The 22,979-nt window shown below is 40.6% G+C and overlaps 1 protein-coding gene across 1 annotated transcript in view; it reads right to left on the reverse strand.

Moving 5' to 3' along the window:
- The window catches only part of met (MET proto-oncogene, receptor tyrosine kinase), a gene marked incomplete at its 3' end in the record, with an annotated part of 75,810 nt that overhangs the window by 51,238 nt on the left and 1,593 nt on the right, over window positions 1-22,979 (reverse strand). The window contains exon 2 of the mRNA XM_007570328.2: window positions 20,976-22,176. Coding sequence (XP_007570390.1) covers window positions 20,976-22,175 — 1,200 coding nt within the window. The remainder of the gene's footprint in view (window positions 1-20,975; window positions 22,177-22,979) is intronic.

The following is a 22,979-nucleotide window of genomic DNA, read 5'->3' on the forward strand; positions in this document are numbered from 1 at the left end:
TATATATATATATGTATATAAAATGTGGTGCGTGTTGCGGACAGCCAAACAGCAGCTGGTGAGCAGCGGCTCAGCAGCAGCCGTTAAGGAGTAGCCAGATAACCTCAGGTTGTAAACAGCAACCGTTTGTTCTCCTGCAGCAGGGCGGCTTATCAACTGAGCGTCAACACGGCGTCTGTCCACGCGTCCCTGTGTCAGAACGTATCACTGTCAGGCATTGAGCATAGGGTTGATTCAAAGAAAGGTTACTGTGTCATATAAAAAATAATTGTTGCTTTTTTCTTCTGTGCCATTTGATCCATGCAGGGCTAAATGGGAGAGGGAGTCATTCAAATTAACATGTGGGACTGTGGGAGGAAGCGGGAGCACCCAGAGAAAATCCACCCATAAACGAGGAGAGAACGCAACATCTACGAGGAGAAGCAGCAGCTCTGACAAATGGACCACAGCTGCATTTGTTAGACCTAGGTGTTCTAGATCAAGGGAGTCGAACTCAATTTAATTTTGGGCCAAACCAAGATCATGAATGCTCTTAAAGGGCCGGTTGTACCAGAATCTATTGCTAAAACCCGTCAATGAACTGTTAAAATATAAATAAATTCATAAAATGAAATAATATTCAACATCTTTTCAGTCCCTCCAGGATTTCCCGACTGTTTCTGGGATTTTTAAAAATAATTTTGAAATATTCGCACTTACGTATGATGGGAAATGCGACTGTTTATTACTTGCCGTATCATTACGGATTACAAACCAAGTAAGGCTGAGACACATGTTTAGTAGAAGTAGAACACATCCACCTTCAGGTGATAGTAAACTGTCAAAAGGGGACAATATTTTTCACCATTGTTGCAAAAAATCGGAAATAAACTCACAGTTATGCATTAGTACAACAAATAAGTGCAGGGATTTGTTGACTTTGCGTGAATTTCTACGATAATTCGCAGGAAAGTGGAGGGACTGATTGATGTAATTTGGCAGTAAACTGATAAAAACTGCTTTGATTTGATTGATAAAATAGTATTTAAGCACACTGTTATCTTGACGTTTCTATTCATGAGTCCCTTTAAAGTTTAGAGGGCCACATAAAAAGCTGTGGCGGGCCAGATTTGGCCCTCAGGCCTTGATTTTGACACGTGTGCTCTAGATCATTAGGCATAATTTTATAACAGAGAAAGATAAAATGAGTAAATACCAAATTATGCATTCTCTTATTATGGGAAAAAAAGTGATCCAAAAACACTTAAGTAGCTCTATTTCAATTACAAATGTGCACAAAACTCTGTTGATATTCTATGAATGTTGAAAACACAATTTTGCAATTGCAGTGTTTAAAAAAAACACAAATGTAATTAAAATCTCACGTTATTAAAAATCATGGTGGTGACGTATGTAAACATAAGATATGTTCAGAATTCAGCCACAGCGCCTGCTCTCATCCAATCCAATCAGAGGAGACGTCAGCTCCAATTTTAGTTGTTGATTTTGCAGAAAAATTATAAAACTTTTTAGTAACCGTGTCAACTGTGCAATGCTGTGACAGTTGACAGGAGCCAGCTGTGTGCTGTCAAAGGAATCCAGTGCCTACAAATACAAATGCTGCTGTATGCAAACCAGAGAGATGCAAAAAAGTTTTTCCATTGCAATTTTAGAAAATACACAAATTTCAATATGGCTGAAAAAACACCTCATCCTAACAACAACTGTTTTTGAAAAAACGGGAGATTTTTCAAAATTGGCAAAATTGCGGTGTTTCCATTAACGATATTTATTTTATGGATTCTACTCTGTGCAATTTAACAATTATTGCTAAAGCAACTAATGCTAATGTAATTACTGTTACTTTACAAGTTGCTTACAACCCTTGGGGCAACTTATTGCCATCAAGTGATAGGGATAACTGGCAGTTGTGTATAATCAGCATAAGTATGGTAAAATATACTCCATAATATGAGATAGGAGAAAAAAACAAAAATAGATGGAGGGGTCCCACATGTGATTTGAGTTCACTTATTTATACATATTTATCCTGCCAAGTGGCATGAAGTAGTTCCAGACAGAGTCAAATAAGATCTGAACTTATTGAGCACAAACACTCCCACTAACTTTTTCCGTTATTGTAAGAACCAGACAGAAACTCCAAGCTGCAGAATACTACGCTGGAATCTGAAATATGGAAAAATGATGAAGTGAAAAGAGCTCTCGATTGGGAAAGCGTCAGCTATTTCCCAGTCAGTCGCACTTTCACTCTGATTTCTTTTCAGAAAGTTCAAAAGCCATTTCCAGTAGCAAAGAAACCCCGCTGCTGCACAGCCTAAGCCTTATCAAAACACGTCGTGAAACCAGCATGCTTTGTAGAGAAGCAAATCGCCATAAACGGTTTCACATTCTGCAGCAGCTTGCAGGTGGCATCCATTTGTGCAAGTATATAAAGTGTGCATGACAGAGCAAGCTCTCTCCTCAGAGAGCTGACCATGAAAACAACAATGCAGTTTTGTTCTACTTTTTTCCCCCACTTGGAAAGCTCCTGGAAACTGGCACAGGCTTCGGTACAGTGCAGCCTTTTCAAGGCGTATCAGCCCATAAATTCTCTATCGGATCGGATAGAGAATTCGGTCTAGGCTTTGACTGGGCCACTCCAGAACACCCATCTTGTTGTGTCGTCAAACCATCTTTGTCTACTGTTAGCTGTTTGCTTCAGGTTGTTCCCTTCTGATGGAAACTATTTGTCCTCCAGGAAATTCCTGCTTTGCTGCTTTTAATTGCCTTGAACACATGATGCTGCCACCACCATCTGATGCTGCTGCCCACCTTCACAGTGGGGATGGTGTGTATGTGGTGATGTGCAGTATTTGGTCTCAAATAGCATCTTTTCTGATTACCAAAAAGAACTTCCTTCCACTTGAACATGGAGTCTCTCACATGGTTTTTGGTAAACTGTAGGCGAGGGCTGGGAGTAGTTTTTTCAACCAATCGACTGAAATTCTGTTGAATTTAAGTCAGTTGTTTTATAGGGTGTGAATATACATTCAATCACTCATGTTTTATGTTAAGTATTTTTATCTATTAGTCAATATTTTGTGTATATCAGCTTCAACTTTGACTTCAAAGGGTTTTTATTTGGTAAAAAATGTAATTATTGATCACAATTGATTTGTAAAAGCAAGAAAAGGGTAAAACATGGATGCGACTACACTGTTTTAACAGTTTATTTGACGGGGTGTGTACAAGTCTGATATTACAGTGTCATAAACACGACATCTGTCAAGAGGATGAAGGAGTTTTCATGAATGTTTACGACTGTTGTCATGAAGTGTCATTTGGTAAATGATTACATAAATGTGTCAACTTTGTATTATTTCGTAAATAATTACATTTTAAATTAGGGATGCATGATATTATCGGCCTGGTATCGGTATTGGCTGATATTAGTTGGAAAATGTTAGAACAGACATAAGCTAATCTGTCAAAATAACTCAGATATAAAAGTTGTTGTTTTCATATGACAAAGCAGAGACAACGATGCCTGCAGCACAATGTCAAATTTGCTCTGTTTGAGTGTTGTCATTGTCTTAGAGAGAGAAGATGTCATGAATAAATTTGACATTAAACATAATACAAGTTGAAGGTGTTACATCATTTTCTGCCTTCTGAATTTGGCAGCAGGTTAAACTGACAAAGATAATGCAGTATTTTAATTCCACAGTAGAGAAAGCCATATAGTTTCAGTAAGTAGGTATAGGAAAATAATATCGGTATTAATATCTGTTAATGGCCAAATAAGTTTTAGTACATCGGCATATCGGATATCGACAAAAATCCAATATTGTGCATCCGTACTTCTAATGCCAAGTTGCATTAAAACTTGCATTAAAATTCCATTAAAATTGTTAACTTTGCATTAAAAGTGTCATTATTTACCAAATGACACTTCATGACAACAGTCATAAACATTCATTAAAAACTCCTTCATCCTTATGACAGCTGTTATGTCATGTTTATGATAGCGTCATGTCAGACTTCTGCACACCCCGTCAAGTAAAGTGTTACCTTTACTTTTTATAGGTACCATGACTAAGATATCTTCTGGTGTTTTTTCTAGCTATTCGTAACAGTAAACTTACCTTCCGCCATCTTGTTCGTTCAAGTCAGAATCACCGATGGCAAAGATAAGATCAAAGCTCCAGAGTTGCTATCTGTGCCATCTCGGCTAGCAACTAGATAGCATCTGTGTTTGTGGTGCATTGTATGGAAGCCCGGCAGGGTGATAACAGCCCTACGTGTGTGTGTGAATACAGACAGAGAGAGGTGGGTGCACACCCCCTTCTATCGTCCCCCGTTTACCTGCAGTACTTGAGCACACAGTCATTGTGGAGGGATTACTTGTTCAGGGGAATCTGATCTGAGCTCAGAGCTTCCTGTGGAAGGACATTGCCAGCTCTTTTTGGTGTTAATTCTTCACACCTGTAGGAATTCAGGTGGGAAATTGAGATCGGTTTGCTGAAATGGTCATTTCGAGCAAACAACAGGAACGCTTTGTTTTGGTATTTAAACAGTTCTCCCTTATCTCTGCAGGTATGCAGCAAGATTTGGTCTGGAGACTTTCATTAAATCTGACCGTCCACAAGCCGAGCTTTCTGGGAAAAAGTCTGGATGTTTTCTAATCTCCAACAAACTCTTTGACACCAGTTTACTTCAATTGGTTTTGTACATTGACACAGCCATCCATCATGATGAATTACAGATCTTGTTTTGGGAGTTAAGAAAAACAATTTGTTTCAGAAATTTTCAGAGATTAGTTTTGCAAGAAACAGCAGATAATCCTCATAGAGAAATAGATGAGACAGGAAAAAAAAAAGTTCAAACAGCAGCGCAGATGATGTCCAAATAATACAGAAGCCTGTGTGTTAATTGTGTGTAAAAAAATAAAGTAGTGTTGAAAGAATGTGACATGATTAAGAAGTTCATTTTGACAGCCTGTATGTGTATACATGTGTTTGGATCACTGCCTGAACCAGATGGTGTGTGCTGCAATCTATATAACAGGAAAGGAGGCAGATTCTGTTTTCTTTCTTTGTTTTTGGAGGAGAACTCTGTCCTGACATCATGTGGCAACCCGACCCACCTGAACTGTCAGGACAGAACAGGTATGCATGCGATGGTTCAGTGAGATGCAAATCATAACAAGTGTGAGTAAATCAGCCCTATCTGCATTTTTTCCCAGATTTTATTTTGTATGTGTGGACAGCAAATGAACGGCTGCTCCACTTTCTAATCTGGAATTTCAGTGTAAGACTGGAATTCCACCAGGAACACAGAAGGTCTAACTTTCTAGTACAAACAGAACACACAGCATATTATTATTCTGACATTGATATTCAAAGTAAAAAATAAAAATAAAAAACAGCATTTAGTTTAGGATTTCAGACTTTTTTTTTTAAATACCTACTATTTGTAAAAGAGGAAAACAACACGACTGTGGTAGAGTTATCCATACTGTCTGTTTTTCCATAATGTAAAGGCAGCTAAGGCTCAGGCAGACAGGTGCATCCTTTACTACCTGTTCCTGTTGTGACAAAGTTTAAAGCTAACGCTCATCTGCAGGATGAAGCAACCTCCTTCCATGTGTCCAACCTCTCTTATGAAGTCCCAACGCTTGAGTGAAACAAGGAGGAGGAACACTTTTACTCCTGTCTTCCCTCTTCACAGCGACTGCAGCTCTGCTGGGATCATTTGCTGCTTTGCCAAAATTTGCGACAATGAGCTTTTTTCAAAGAGGGGCCACTTAAAACCTTACGACAAACTCGTCGGACCGCGGAGCGATCCGGGGTCAAGGTGAGGCCACTGCTCAGGGCAGCAGGAGGAGAAGAGAGAGGAGAGGAGAGAAAAAGAGAGGAGAGGAGAGGAGATGAGATTGCTTTTGGTCCTTCATTTGGAGCACGGGGGCTGACAGATAAGCCTCGTTTCAGTGGAGAGCAGGATATCAGCATGTGATGAAATAGAAGTGTAGGAGACTGATTAGGAAATAGCTGGAAGGGGTGTGTGTGTGTGTGTGTGTGGTTGGGGGGTGGGGGTGTTTTGACTCATAAGCTCCACGGAGCAAAGCTCCTCCATATTTGACACTAAATAAGTGTATCATGAATGGCTTCAGGCGCTGCTGGCAAGGAGAGCGTTGAAGAAATCAAATCAGAGCGAAGCGCTCGGCTGCCTGGCATTCAGGGAGAACTGTCTCATTTGCAATGATGTCAAAACAGAGAAATGGCACCATGATCACCTAAACACTTTGTTTAATTGGGTGGAAAATGTCTTTTTGTTCCCCCATCCCCACCTGGTGACCACATCAAAAGATTAACCTGTATCAGCCTGCATCCTACTATTTTGACTCAACGTAAAATAATATAGACATATAAAAAAATATGTTCCTTTCAATATCCAGGTGTGCTACTTGTGACAGCTCCTTACATCACAAATCAACCCTGGTTAGCATCATTAGTCTCCTGTGGTTTATCTGCATTTATTTTTTAATGCATCATCTGTGAATAGTAAATTGATTTTATATATCACATTCACACACAGATCAGAGGACAGCTTGGGGTTAACTGTCTTGCCCAGCAGGAGGAAGAAGCCAGAATCGAACCGATGACCTTCCGACTACAAGATGACCGCTCTGCCACAGAGCCCAGCGTCAGCACAGTCCCAGTTGCATCGACTGGTTTTAGAATGAAAGCTCTTGTTCCAGTAGCTGCGTTTTTGTTAACCATAAAACTGAGCAAATTGAAATTCCTAAAACAAATTTGCTTAAAGGAAACACAGAAGTTTCAAAAAAACATTTGCACTAGTATGAGGTGGGTTTCTTTTTCAGAAGTATAGAAATGGATCTATTTCGTGAAATTGCAATGAGGGCACCATTTTCGCATCACAGCAGTCGCATGGTCAACAGTCGGATGTTACTACTGCTGAAGAAGACAAAGAAGATGACAGGAAGTGGTAACAGGACGATGGTTTGTCTTTATTTTTATTTTTTCTGATAATTTGGGCAAAATACTCAGTATCAAAAGCTGCTACTGAGCCTCATAGTAAAAATGACTAGCAAATAAGAAATAAATCTGTAATAAAAGTTTGTAAATCTCTGAATGATGATGGCTTTATGCAGAACTGATCGGAATTAATGTTTTGGCCCCGGGGCCTCTACCTTCTTCAAGGTTCCTGGAACATCGAAACGCTGCCTTTAAAAAAAGCCCCAAGGTTGTAACATTCAGTTATTGAGTTTTCTAGTTTCCTCAAACTAACAGCAAGCCCAACACATCATTTTATAAAAAAATAGTAAACTCTTCGAGTATTTCCTCTAAACTGAACTGTATTTATAAATCCTGTAGCAGTGGCCTTGCTTAGAGACAGTTTGCAGGCGCTGACAGTTTGCATGTTTGCTCCACTCTTTATCTAGGGAGCACAAGCAGATAAGTTGTGCACATAAAAGGCCCATGTAAAAGGATTTACGCACGCTTCCAGCTACACAAAAAATAAAATAAAAAAAAAAAAAACACAAACTCCTTAGTCAATCATTAACTCAGCAGATTCCAAGCTAAACAGTGCCGTTGAGCAAATGTGAAATCATGCAGAAAATCGCCAGGAAATGCCTGCAGTCATGAGCGGGCCCACAACAATGACAGCGCCACGGAGATGCTCCATCAGTGTTGAAATGCAGCTGTGGGACTCTGTCTCAGTGTGTTCTCTGGCACAGTCAGAGAATTGTGAAATCAGTTATTGGGGAAGGTGAGTGTGGAGTGGGATTCATGGTCCGTTCCGGCCGGCGCAGCTCAGAGTACAACATTCAGAGGCTGAATGTTGTACTCTGAGGCAGGCAGGCAACATACTCTGAATGTTGCCTGCCTGATCATCAGGCAGGTTTTTGTGTTTTACTTGTGATGTGGCAAACACCTGGGTGGATGCAGGGAACACTGGCCTCCACCTGCCTGATCGTCAGAGAAATGGAGGATTCATCAGAATGTCTGGAGGTGTTAGATTTAAAGAGCAGCTTCCAGAGAGTTTGGCATCGATTTTCATCAGTCATCAGCAAATCCTTTCTCTGACACTGTTTTATGGCCAAATCATGAAGTCATGATTTGGATTTGGGGTTCACTGTTTTTTTTTTGGTTTTTTTTTTGTTTTTTTCTAGTGCTGGCTCAAGGTTGTCTGGGGCCTTAAGCAGATGTCGGATTTTGGGCCCCAGCTCCTGTTAGGAATTTCACCACCACTAATAGTGTATCAAGAGTTTGGTGGAATCTGGGAGAAGAGGCTAAGTGTGATTGGCTAAGCCTTAACGTAACCAGAATTATGTGATTAGATGCTGACATTTGTGAACAAACCGAACTCAAACACACACAAAAAAATTAAATTTCAAGCATCAAGATGTAACTATTTTAACAGAACAATCAAACCATCATTCTTTTCACTCTTGCAAAGTAAACTTGTCAATTTAAAAATTTTTATGCATCTCAGATGAAACTAAATGTATCCATTTGTATATCTATTCAATGTGCATAAATAGGTCTGGATATCCCACTTAACCAATTGATCTAAATTTCATCAACTGAAATTTCGATTTTCAGTTTGAATGAAGAGTTTGAATGTATCAAGGCAACACAGGAACAAGTATTTTAGAGTTGCTCTAAAAGGTTTTTCATAAATCAGGGAACTTCAGGGTTTCCCAGGAGACTTGGTTTGATTTGGGACCAAAATTACAACATTTGTTCCATTATCAGCTGCTGTGGTTCTTTTTCACACTACACTGAGTCAAATGTACCAAACCTTTTGAGCAACCAGTTCCCCTCCTCGCCTGTGGTGGCGCCGCTCCAAGAATCACTGAAGGAAACGACACGAAGAACACACTGAGCGCAACTTCCTTCATCACAAAATCTAAACAAAATCGGAGTGATGTCAGATTTTAGGGTTTGTAGGGTTTCTCTTTTGTCTACGGAAAAAGATCACAAGACATTTCTCCTGCTACAACTAGACACAAGCATCTTTTTTTCTTTTCTTTATTTTTTTTTTTGGTTGGATTTACCCAGAATGCTCTGCTAGTCCCCTTCCTATTCTTGTCACTTTCTCTGGTCTGCTTCATGCATGCATTCGAACCACTCCAGAGTTCACTTCAACCGAACAGAGACCTGGGTGTGTAGTAGGAATGAAGTTAGGTTTTTTTGGTCCGCATCAGAGTTCGGCTAGATGTTCACTCCTCCACAAACAAACTGGACTTTCTAGGACTAAACAGGGCAGGTGTGAATGTGACCTTACACAAATAATCCAGTTACGTTCTACAGCTGGGGGTCCGCTGTGCTGCAGAGATTACGTTCTTTTTGGTTTTCTCAATAATCCAGCAACTATACAAAAGTTTGAACAGTTTGAACCTCGAGTAAAAACAAAACCTTTAGTAATGAGTCATGCTTATAATACTGGATCTTTTTCTTGTTTCCATCTGACCTGTTGTTGCTCTACGCTGCTGCAGCTTGTTGCTGATGTGCATGGATGCATGCCAGAAGATCTGCGTTACCATCTGAAGATAGAACTTATCAACTTTTTTACGCACACAGACCAGGTGAATGAAAGGGACAGGAGTCGACAAGAACACACAGCTCTCCTCCTTTCATTCATCAATTTCCATTTTCCAGCCTGATTTCTGCACCCACCCTAGTGATAGCATGGACAGGCTGTGGCATGCAGGACATCTGCAGGAACAGGGAGCCGAGCCTTGCTCCATGCTAATTTGTTTGATTTCTGTCTTAATGCCTTCACCTTCATTGTGCTTCTTCCTATTGTAAAAGCGTAGAGCTATATCTGTCAGTGGGCAGCTGCTACACATCAATCTGTTCTGGGAAGAAAAACAGTTAAATCTACGGCAGCTTGAGATACTAACAGCAGGTTTGCCTGGACGAATCCTGCGGCCCAAAGCGGTAAATGTTTATACGTTGCTCTAATGTACTCTAGCGACACTTTAGAAACAAAATGGAGGAGCTGACCAAACACGGCAAGAATCCCTAAGGAGACTGAGATAAACAGGAGAAACTAAATGAGGACATGTTTGTCTAATTAGTCTTCTCACAGAGGATTTAGACAAAATTAAAAGTTAGGGTGAACTTTTTTATTTTACATTTTATGTTGGGCGAACGAAGCTAAGATAGTTAATACAGTTTATTAGTTCAATTCAAAATGAGAAATATTGGATGATTATGGTTTGAAGGTAAGAAAAACCCAAAATTTATTTTCGCACAATTTCCCAAAACTCTGCAAACGTATCCACTCCCAAATAGACAGAGCTTGTTGTTCCAACGCCTGAATAAGGCGCCGATGTCTCTACTGAATTATAGCTGTTCACATCAGTTGCTGCCATGGTTTTTAATGGTCAAGCTTATCACATGATGTTAATTTAATTTCTTATTTAATTGAAACACTGCAATAACAAAACTGTGTGTGTGTGTGTTTTTTTTTTACATCAGCAGAATAGCAACAAAGATTTATGCACATTATAATTTAAACAAAACTTGCGATTGTTTGGGTTGCCATGTCACCTGCTGGTGTTGGTCTGCTAAAGTTCATAACCATTGCTGCTTTCTGGCTGGAGATTTTAGAGCATTTGATGCTTCCTTCTGTGGACAAGCTCCATGGAGAAGCTGATTTAATTTTCCAGCAGGACTTGGCACCGGCCCGCGCTGCCAAAGGTGCCAAGTGACCATGGTGTTCCTGTGCTTAATTGACCAGTTAATTGGTCTGACCTAAATCTAAGAGTTTTGTTAAGAGGAAGATAAAAGACATCAAAGTGAACAACGCAGATGACCCGAAGGCCATTAATAAAGCAGTCTGAGCTTCCTAACCACAACAGAGAAGAACAGTCCGATCACCTCCTGCCACGCTGCATTGATCCAGTAATTTATGCAAGAGGAGTCCTGAATAAAGTACACATGCTGGATCTTCAAAGTGGAAACATAATATTTCGTTCACTGACATTTCAGTCGAGATTATGATCTCTTTTTAAAGGGGCAGAATTATGTGTTTTCCAGGCACATAGCGCCTTTTTATAGCGCAATCAAGTAACTGTTATCTTCAGTTTTTATAAATACTTTGTATATATCAAATATGACATAAATGAAATTTGACTTTGTAATTTAAAGCCTTGAAATTGGGTTGCTATCTCTTTAAGAACCCCAGCTCTTTCTGAAACTCCGCCTTCAGGAAGTGATCATAGCATGGATCCTTTAACAATGTTTTTACCAGTGTTACACTGACAAGTAGCTCCTATAATGAGCTCAGCAGATGCTCAGTTCCACCAGGTTTTTGCTAATTGCTTCCTGCTAGTCTGAAGGAGCTGAGAGGGGAAATGTTCTGTGAGGGAGAAACTTGAAAGCTGCAGCACTGAGGAGGAGCTTCATCCTCGAAGGTGGTGTTAGGTCCACCCAGGCATTTTGCACAGCTGAATGGTTGCCATAGCAATTAAAGGATTTCCCAAACATCCATGAAAGAATCAAGGCAACACTCCAGGTATGTTTTTGATGAAGGAATAACATTATAACAAGATGTAAGGCTCAAGAAAGTTAATTTGACCTAATACTGCCCCTCTAAAACATTTGTGTATTTGCATTTGCATTATATGGTGATTTTTTGAATAGAATGTTGATCAGGGATGTCAGAGACCAACACTCTGTATTTGGGATCCTGAAACGTTTGTGACTCTTTCCCATCAGGATCTGCTCTGCTCAGCTGGACTTGGTTGACTTTTTGACTTGGCGTTGGCTCCAAATTGGATCAAAATACATTCTGTACTTTCTTTTAATATGACTGCATTGCATTTAGATTAATCTTTATTTTGACTTTTGTTAGAAGAAATAGCTTTAAAAAGGTGCATCCAGAACATGATCAGAAACCATTCTGACAACTTATCTCTCTGATGGTATTGTACAGTACTGGCAGCTAATCTGCTGCTTTCTTAAAGCAGAAATAAAATCTAAAAATTCAGACTGACGTTTGGCTCTAAAGAGTGACACTTTTACAAGATGTACATGCATTTTCCTGCAGAACAATCATCTAGGCATCACAAAACATGCCTGAGTTTCGTCAGGTGTGCCTCATAGCATTTTAAAATTGTAAAAGTTGACAACCTAGGAAAGGATTTTACTAGCAGAGCAGCCAGTAGCCTGACTAATGATCTGGCCCAATAGTTCAGGTGTTGCTGCAGTCTTCACCTCACCAGGGAGAGTTGGTAAAGTTGTGCCAGAAGCTCTTGGATCTCTTTATTTGACAAATTAGGCACACACCAAAAATACTCTTGTACTCTTAATTTGACTCTTCCCCCCCCCACACACATTAAATAAATAGCAGCAGTAGATAAAGAATCTAGATGATATTGATGCTACTCTGCACATCTGGTTCCCGTTCATGGACAACAAATACCTGCTCAGTGATGCCATCAGCAGGTTCCAGCATGCGGAGCGCGGAAAGCATGACATCTTGCAGCAGAGCCCACTGAATCAGCAGCGCCACGGAGAGTTGCTGCACCATTAAGAGCTATTGTGAGTCCGCTGTGGGGCCAGTCGCTGCAACCAGTCATTATGCCAGTGGAAAACTACAAGACTACCCTGGGAGATCGGGAGAAATCAAAGCAACGTGCTGATGGATGGGTTGATGCTGTCACATCGCAACGCATGTCCAGTCACAGATGAGGATGTTGGAGTGTCTTTAGCTGCAGGGTAATTTGTTTCTATACTATAAATACCAGCTTTGATACAGTGAAAACCTGAAATATACATGCAAGGAATAAAAACAATACACCTTTGTTTTTTTCTCATTGCCTGAAGTTAGATCAGACCCAACTTCTCTTGTTTGGTCAGTTAGAGTTACTGCAGCTGAGATTCATTTAATCTCAGCTTTCAAAATCTGTTTTCAAAATCTGAAGTTTTCATACATGTTTTTAGCATTTGGAGACATTGACCTTTGACCTGTATGACTTGAGTCACACAGTTGCTGGATCTCTGACCCATTCCTCCTGACAGAACTGGAGGAACTGAGTCAGGTTCAGACTTGAGATCAGGCCTTTGTGGTGACCACACCAAAGCATTGACTGTGTTGTCCTTGAGTCAGTTTGTGACCACTTTGACTGTGTCCGTAGGGTTATCGTCCATTTGGATCCTACTTGTTCCTAAACTTTTACTTCCTGCCTGATATCTTTATCAGGCAGGAATATTTCCACATATTGTTCTTTCCTTGTGATGTGATTTACGTGACGAAGTGCACCAGTTCCTCCTGCAGCAAAGCAACTCCACAGCATGATCTTGCCTCCTCCATGCTTCACAGAAATTATGTTTGCACGAATTGCAATTATTATTATATACTGTCACTATCATCTTAAATTTACATTAGGCAACATCTACTAAAAGAAAATGTTTAATCTTTGTCAAACATTTTTCATAAAAAGCTGATTTTTTTGCAATCCTAGTTGTATGAATATTCAATTAATTTGTATTTGTTCAATATTGATAAACTGGGTCTTTATGTCTTTTTTGTTGTCATTTTTTGGCTACATTTGGACAAGGCTAATTATTTAACCCTATTTACAAAACATTTTTACAAACACCCAGATACGGACAGCTATTGTAAAGTAGCTTAGTTGATAATGTTAAGGCACATTTTATAGTATTATTTGTTAACACTTAGCACTACATAAATACATAAATTCAGTTCATTCCCTAAGCATCATAATATGAGCTTAATCTGTAAAATGCCAAAACAAGAGGTTGCTTTGCATCAACAGAAAAATTCTAAAAGAGATAAATAAAAAAAAAAAAATACGTTGGGATATTTGCAATTACAGATGTCTAAACTCTCCATCATTAAATCACAGGCTCTTCTTGTATGATGATGTGTTGTGTGCAAATCCAATAAAGCAAACCTTACTGTATTTAGGGCCATATTATCTAACTGGCATAAATAAATTCTTGAAGCAACATAAACAGTTGCTTGTTTTGATTTAAAGCACAGACAAGACATAAAAATCAATGCATTTCTGCTTGCTTATATTTTTGCATGCCAGCATTTGAAACAGGTTCATTAAAACAAGCAGCCTAATTAAAACGACTGCCTGTCAAAAGCGTCTCCCAGCTGGAATGACATTATACGCTCGGGGTAATCAATCAGGCTGGGAATCCAATTTAAAAGCAATCAGCATTTGGCCGTTTTTCGACAGATCAATGGTAATCCGATGATAATTTTGACCCAGAATGTGGCCCTTCTTTATCTCCAGTGCTCCTACTCTCTGTGTGGACTTATAGAGAAGGGCATTAGGCTCCAAAGCCCTGCCACAGCTCCACACACTGCATTACCCGAGAAAATGGCTTTACACTTCTGTTTTGAAAGTGACGCCATCAGGCCCTGGCGACCTGGATCAATAAGTTTAAACCGAGTGTTTGATAGATATGCATTGTTTTTTTGGTTTTTTTTGCTGCTCTTTTGTGCGCTATATTCAAAAATTGACTGGAAAATATTTTATTCAGGCGTTGGAGCAATAAGCCCCGCCTATGTGGGAGCGGCTACATATGAGGTGTTTTGGGGAAATTCTAGTCGGTGATTTTACAGAAGATCTATGGATTCAACACTTTCAAAGGAAACAACTTTTTCTGAACTCTGTGATGCTGTGAGAGCTCTGGTGGAGGCAACTGGATATTGTTTGAAAAAAACAAAACAAACCATTATCCTCCTACCACTTCCTGTCATATTCTTCATCGTTTTCGCCTGTAGTAACATCCGGCTGCTGATCACGTGATGCGAAAAAAGTGTTTCCATTGCAGTTTTGCAAAATACATCAATTTCCATACGGCTGAAAAACCACCTTATCTTAGCGTAAAAACGTTTAATAAAAAAAAGATTCATTTTCCAAAATTGGAGCGTTTTCATTAAGCAAAATTGTTTTGATAGTTTCATTTTCTTTGTTAATGGAAATGCAGCTCATCTGCTCTCCCAGTTTTTCTCTTTAATAACTGACTAACTTCCCTGTTCCTCAAGAAATTACATCTTGTATGTTGGTCAAACAGTTTAATTTAACTTTCATCTGACCAGAAGTCTCATAATGAACAGCTGACTTTTGAATGCAGTTGGTTCTTCTGGATTATATTTAGGAGCATTTTGACGATGGCACACATCAAAGTGAAATATTTGTTACTGGTTTCTCAATTGTTGACTATATGGTGTTTTCTGTGACTTTTTATTTTCATGTTTTCATGATATATAGCACTTTGAAGCGCCTTGTTGCTGAAATGTGCTATAGAAAAATTATTGATTTATGCTTCATGAATGTAACAGTATTACAGACTCTTCAGATGTTATTTATAAAAAAATAAAATAAAAAACTTCTTCCATTTTAAAACTTCTTTGTCTGTGGTTATCACTAAAAATACCAAACACATACAATGACATTTGTGATTGTGGTGAACTAAATTGGCCCAGGTAAGAATCATTTAAAAAGGCACAGTGAGGTGTTGTGAAGGTAAGTCGTCTTTTCTTCAATTTCTGGCTTTTCTGCATGGAGTTAGAGGTGACCCCGAGAGAAACTAGAAGAAAAGCAGATTTCCTCCATCAGAGAGAGACAGCTGAAGAGAGGGCCACTCATTATTACAACATTCATCATATCTTACGGCCCAAACTGGAGTTAAGAGCCACGTCTGAACTGACAACCACCACTTAAAAACTTCAAGCATGCTCTTACTCTGAGCATTTAACCCTATCCACATTCCAACTGGGAGTTTTCAATCAGAAACACACAGTTCGGTGGAAGAAACAACAAAAACACCAACCATCTGCGTGCTAAAGTATGAGCCCTCGAAATGTTTACAACTTTATGACCATGCTTATCTCTCTCAAACCTCACAATTACTTAGAGTCTACCTGCCATATGCCACTGGATGCGAGTCATAAATCCATGAGATGATGCCAAAATTAGATCATTCCACTGCAGGCGCTGATCATTGGGTGTTCAGTGGTCTTTAATGGCTAAAGCTAAGTTGTCATCTCTTTACTCCACTTGTCCTTTCACTGAACACAGTGCTATACAATCAAGACTCACAGATAAAAGAATATTTGGAAAAGGAATTTATAAAGATAGACCATTTTAGGAGCGCTTTACTTCCCATATCTGCACATTTGGAGTTTTAAACTAAAAAAATTAAAACAGTATAGCACTGTACCAGCTGTTATCAAACAGGAACGAATAAGTTAGGGATGGATGATATGGCTGAAAAACGTATCACGATTTAAGCATCTCATGTCAGTCCATATCGCTAATTATTATTAATTTGTTTTTTGATTTGTTTTAAATATCCAAAATACTGCCAGAGTAGTGACATGACCTTTTGTCCTTTTCTCCAGTTTTCTCTGGAGCATTTTCTCCTTTTATCGTGCATGGTTGAGATGACAGTGATAAATTCATTCTTTTCCCACAAAGCTAATCTCCATCAGGGGAGCCACCGCACAAGTGTCAGCGCTGCATAGAGACCAGCAGTCACACTGTGCATTATTACAACAGATTAGGCTGACTCTCAACATTATCAGCTCGGTGTTGCATACAAAAGAGTTCGAACACTGTTTCCTACTGAGCAGCTTCCTGTGCGAGTCAGTGCGTCACAGAGTAGGCGTACACAGTCGCAAACATAGACATCATATACGTATTTATGTCTATGGTCGTAAATACCGACCTTTTCACGAACGTGTCCAGTGAAGTACGACAGAGAGTGTTGAGGGCAACATAAAACTGCTGAGGCGCAAGTTGCTCAACAGGTTGTTGCTAGCTAGCGAGTGAGTGAGTTAGCGATACCACCGTCAGAGGTTGAGCAGCTACATCCCCCAGAATGCTGGGCATTTCTTGATCGGAGTTTAGTGAAATTATCAAAATTCCATCAGACTTATTATCTATTGATATTGGTCACGTGTTTATAACTATATATATCATTTTTATAGCCCAACTCTGAACAATATAAGCTCCACTTAATTCTATCTCTTTTTTAAAATTAAACCATTAAATCACACTCTATGTAACAACATATAGAGTACCAAGTATGTATACTCCATTGACACAGTCGTGAATAAATTAGCAGGAGTTGAATCACTCAGAAAAAAAAGTGTACCATAGCAACAATGGAAAAGGACAGCAGCCAAGAGGCTCATAGTGATTCTGGACATCAGCAGCTCAGGTGGGAGAATCTGAGAAATAATAACTATTAGCATGTGTTAACATGGCCCAGTCAAAGTCCCTGACATAAGTGATATTCAACAAATCTGACTGAGGTGGCATTATTTTGATAACAAGTACACTGTTATTAAAATAAAAAAGCTGAATACAAATGCACACCACACTTTTCAGATTTACATTTGTAAAAAATAAAAATAATAAAAAAAAAACTATACACTCCTTCATTTTTCTGCAATTGTGTCAAATTACACAATTGTTACTCTGCTTTGTGTTGGAGTATCTAAAAAAAAATCCCAATAAAACGCACTGAAGCTTGTGGTTTTGGCATGGAAAAAATGTGGAAAGTTCAAGCACTGCGATGTTAATGTACATGAAGTAGAATAAGGGATAGCGTCTCTGATAATTATACAGCACTGAGACGCTCCTGAAAACTGCATGTCAACCCATAATCAAATGAGTCAGGAGGAAAGAATGTCCAATAATAAAATTGCAGACACTCGCTCTGAGAGATCAAATTCTCTTCCCTTTGTTTCTAAAATGAAATTAGTCAAAATCGAGAATAAAGTGGACAAGTACAGTTTGTGGCTTCCATTGGAAGTCATGCGGTATAAACGTGTTTCACCTCACAAGGAACTAACGGGGAAAAATATTCAAAGTTGTTTGAACTGCAGCAGGATGTTTTCTGCCTCGGCCGTGTGTGCACAGCAGCTTCAGAGAGTGATCAGCTTACAGGAAATAACCGTCTTTTGCACAAAAACAGAATGTCTTCGCTTTGTTAAAGGTGAACCAATTAAGACAGTGTTGTTTTTTCCACCTCTGGTAAAAGTCAGAAAAACATTTAGTCTTGCTGAAATTATGACCAGAAATTAAGCAACAACCACTGGCGATCAGCTGGAACCAGGACAGGTAACTGACTTCTGTCTCTTTCTGATTTTTACACCGAGCATCGGTTCAGATAAAGACCCTCCAACAAGGTGTTTGTGATGCTGCGTTTATCCCACAGGTGCTGGCAACAGGTGAAGGCCGAAGGAGCGGAGATGCAGCCTCTCCAGCAGCGTGGCCGACTGCCACGGCGGCTCCAAGGGTGAGGGATCATCTTCCGCCCAGCTGCTGATGCCCAGTTATCCCAGAGCCATTCATCACGGCTCGCTGAAAGTCAGATATGCACTGTCGCCCACCACCCCACCCCTGAAGCCCCTAACATTCCAGAGTTCCCCCTTGCGGATCTGTGCTGCTGATAGCTGTCAGGACAGCAGTGATGCACCTACAAACCCACCACAGAGCATAAAGCTAATCTAGTTTGAATGGGAAAAGCTTAGCTTTTGCTTCTGTGAAACTAAACAAGACCACATTCTTAACCGCTTTACTTCAAAGGCAGTTCATGAGGTGTTATGCATCAAACAAAGCAAAGTGAAGTAAGTGTTTTTTTTCTATTAGTATGAGCATTATCCTAGTTTGTAAATCAATTAAGACGTAAGCTAACCTTTGAATTCTTTGAAGATGAGTTTAGTACAACAGATCTGGTTTTACAACAATGAAGATGCACATAATGCCTAAAAGGCAGTTTTGTGTCAGTATTCAGAACTGACTGTATGTTTTACTGCTGACACAGGTGTTAGCAGTGCTGCCTTCCATCAAGAAGGTGCTGGGATAAAACCCTGGCCACTAGCTTTCTTCATGGATTTCACCTTATTCCTAATTTACAACGTGGATTCTCTTAATGTACTCAAGCTTAATTCCAAAATCTGTCTTAATTTAGGTCTCTAACCTGATAGAATAAATGTGTGCATTCAACATTTTGTTTTGATTGTCTCACTTTGTCCTGACCCTGTTACTATTACATTTCAAATATAAACCGGAGAGCAAACTCTAAGCAATGTCAGAGCAAATACAAACTACACCTGTTTTGGCCAACGACTGCTTTAGCCACACTTAAAATCTTCTTGAGAATTTTGATGTGGTCAATGTCAACGTTATCGCCACCTACTGGTGCCAGAGTAGATAGTGTCGAAATATAAAGATTCAGACCGTAGCTTTACAGAAGAGGTTAGCATCCTGCTTCAAAAACGTATTTGGAGAATATGTGAACACAGCGAAAAGACAGACAAAAAACAAACACACAAGGAACTGCAGCAGCCAATAAAATCTTTCTTTTCCAGTAAGTGTGATTACAAAGGGTGAACAGCACTAATTGTTATGGAAAGCTTCATTAGATCCAGAAAATAATGTGCCTGATACAGTTTTTCAAACCCTGCAGTTCTTCTGGTGGATGGTAATAGCATCTAGGTATACAGTAGAAAAAATTCACCTCCCTGGTTACAAACATTCAGAACAAATGTTTTGATGGGAGTTTTCCACATATGCGTGGAGGGGGTGGGGTGTTTACACATCTATCCACCATTAGTCTTGTATGTGCTTGCCCCGAGACAACCTATTGACTGAGTAAAGCGTGGAGGAGGCTGGGTTAATCCTGTGCCTCTCCAGTGATGTTCTACACTTCTGATTGATGCTGAGCTTAAGTAAAGACGAAGCAAAACCAGCAAACATATTGACAGCTTCCTTCTGCAGGGTGGCCGTCAGTTAAGTCTGTCATTATTTATCAGTCGATTGATGGACTGGAAGGCAGAAGCAGGGCAGAGTGACGACTGTTTTCAAGCTGCAGACGGCGCCGATTGTACTTCCTAGAACCATAACTGAAAAGGTACTGAATTTCTGCTTCAGCTGTCAAACAGTCAACATATTTGTGAAGGACCAAATGGAACTGGATGAAAGCAACCAAATTTAGTGAGCAAACATATGAGGTGTCTTTCACTGGTATGTAAGGCATGTGAGAGCATTTTCTTCTTTTATGGTTTAAGGCTATCACTCTTCTGTTCTGTATCTGAGGCATATGATCAGCTGGAACCAGGACAGGTAACTGACTTCTTCTGTTTGATGAATATGTATACTTGGAACTATCGCCCTGGCACCTTGTCCGAAAACCGGAGGAGTGAGCTTAAAAATGGCAACAAGTTGTATGCTGTTCACCAAATATGGACAGAAACAGAAAACTCAGCTTAAGCATAAAGTTCAGCATGTTCACCTCACTGTCTTTCTCTCATGACCGCATATCATGAGAAAATGTTTTGCTAAAGTCCTCCAGCACGCACAATCAGCGTATTCACAAAGACTGAGTACAGAAGTGGTACTCGACACCCAGAGGTCTTCTGTGCATCTACTTGAGAAGCTGATGGGAAAGTATACCAGAGACCACTGTGGTTTCAGTTAAGAGTGGGTTATGCTCTGGTGCCTTGCTCAAAGGCACTCTGGCACAGACAGAGTGGATGTAGCGCCCGTGCAATTCTCAGACCACCCAGTTTCTGTCCGCTTCAGATAAACAGTCGAGGTTCTTAACCCTAGACAATAAAAACTGAACACAATAGATGACGGACAGATTAGAAAAACCTTAAACTCACTGTCTCTGGGGGAAATCTCTTTAAAGTGCCTTGAAGGGATAAGAAAAGAGATGTTGCAGAAGCTTAGTGGGAGATTTGGGAACTTAGATATTTTGGATCTGCCACACAAACTATTTGATCTAAGGTGATTTGTTTAAAAGTGACCCTACCTTCAGGTATTTTATGATTAAAAAATAAAAATAAAATAAAAAACACTAAGAAAAACAACAGGTTTTACTTGGAAAAACCTGCACATGCTCAGTGAGATTTCAACAGCATCCCCCTCCCACCAGACACCAAACCCTCCCAGCTCTTACCATATTATAGCAGGACTTCCTCTCTGAGCCAGTGAAGTGGTACGGGTCAATGGTGTTGCACCTCTGCATGTACATCTTGAACATGTTGTTGATGTGCTTCAGAGACATGACGCAGACAGCCGAGTTGGGGGTCGGCTCCGGAGAGCCCGGCTGGCCCTGAGCGAAGGCGGCAAACAGCACATCTTCGTCCTCTTCCGCTTTCAGCTGCCTCTGCAGTTCTGCATCGTTGCCCACCTTGGTGACGTGGGCGGCCTGAAGGATGTTGAACACCTTCACTTCTTCGGTGGCGCGTCTGCGTCTTTTGTTCGTGCTGATGCACTCCAGGGGCATTTCCACATAGCGCCGAATCACGAGGTCTGAGGAACACATGCGGACTATGCGGGTGTGGTAGGCCTGAGTGTCCTTGTTCACTTGCTGCACCGTAAGGAAGTAGGTGAAAGGTCCGCTGTGGAAGGAGTAAACGTATCGCAGGTAGTAGTTTCCCTGGAGAGAGGGGATCAAATCCATGTGTGACAGGCTGGAGAAAAAAGTGAAGCCGTTTTGGCTCGTCTTCATCTTCCGCTGTGAGATGGTGTGCAGACGCATGATACTGCCTGAAATGTTTCCTGCCTTAGGGATCTCAGAGTTCCCAACAAAAAAAGTGATGACATTGCTCTCCACGTTGAGCACTTGAGAACCTGATGGGCTGACAACAACATCTGCATCGATGGGGTGGCCCTGGCCTGGCTGCACTTTGTCTGCAAAGCAGTAGACGTCCTCGTCAATAGCTTTTAGGCTATTGCCATCATCCAGGACATGACGGCGGCACACGCCGTTATCTGCCGAACCACAGCTGTACAATCCCTTGTCGTAAATGTTTTCCACCACCAGAGCGATATTGTGGTTGTCAACCCCACTGGCGCCGCCCGTTGTTGTCTGCGTCAGGCCGCAAGCCTGGTGGGCAAGCAGTGGCCCTGTGTGGTACTCCGACAGCTTTGTGAGGTTCGGGGCCAAGGCGTAGATTCTGTTCACAGCTCCAACGTAGATGATGCCGTCCAGGGTGACCATGTTTTGAATGGGGAAGTCTGCGGTGAAGGTTGGGAGCTCATAGGTCACAGAGAGATTTAGTTTGCTTGTCTCAGATGATTTATCACAGTAGTTCTGCATGCTGGGGCTCAAAGCCCACAGCAACATAGTGGCATGGAGCAGCAGAAGATTCATCCTGTTCCAAAAATAAGACACAAGAAAGGAGTAAGTAAAACTTTTCACGCATAGCAAAGTCATTCATCATTGAAGTCTAAACCGTCTGGAGGGTGCAATTTGTGTAAAAGCTGAGAGACTTGCTGATTAGGGACAAGAGTGGAGAAGAAGTGGAACAGTGAAAAATGCGTCAGAGAGCAAAGCTAGGGTTTGCTCACATCCCCACAATCAGTGAATCTTATTCATGCACTGCTGACTGAAGGCTTTATTTATAACAAAAATCTTTAACATCTGCCTTTATTTTGATGGCAATTTTGTCATGAGACAGCACTGACCACGGGTAAAGCAGCTGCAAAGAATGAGGCGAGCACCTCTGAGTTGCTCGGGCTCTATTCCCAAGTGACCACAGCACAAGCCAATGGAGTGAATCACCCTCACAGGAGCATACTCTGCACGGCGATCCAACTGCCGAGACTAAGTTTAGATGGTGAAAACCCCAAGGGAGTAGAGATAAACTCAATTAGAACAGAAGAGGCAGGAGGGAGATGGGACCGGAGGGACCGTCCTGCAAAATGACAAATAACCCCGCTGGCTAAACGGTAATCCACTGGGAGACGCTTTTAAGGGATAAAGAGCCAGAGGGAAGAAGAGAGAGGAGATTCAGCCAGGACAATTTGCAAAATGTACATTTGCATGTTACATCATTGGGAAGGAGATCTTAACACTATCCCCTGATGTAAACTAGACCAGAGCAATACGACCCACAAAAGTTGAATTTTTGTACTCCAGTTCATAGCAGTGCAAGTTTTAATTGGGATTTCCGGC

This window comes from Poecilia formosa, unplaced genomic scaffold (genome assembly GCF_000485575.1).
Source record: "Poecilia formosa unplaced genomic scaffold, Poecilia_formosa-5.1.2 Scaffold258, whole genome shotgun sequence".
Classification (NCBI taxonomy): domain Eukaryota; kingdom Metazoa; phylum Chordata; class Actinopteri; order Cyprinodontiformes; family Poeciliidae; genus Poecilia; species Poecilia formosa.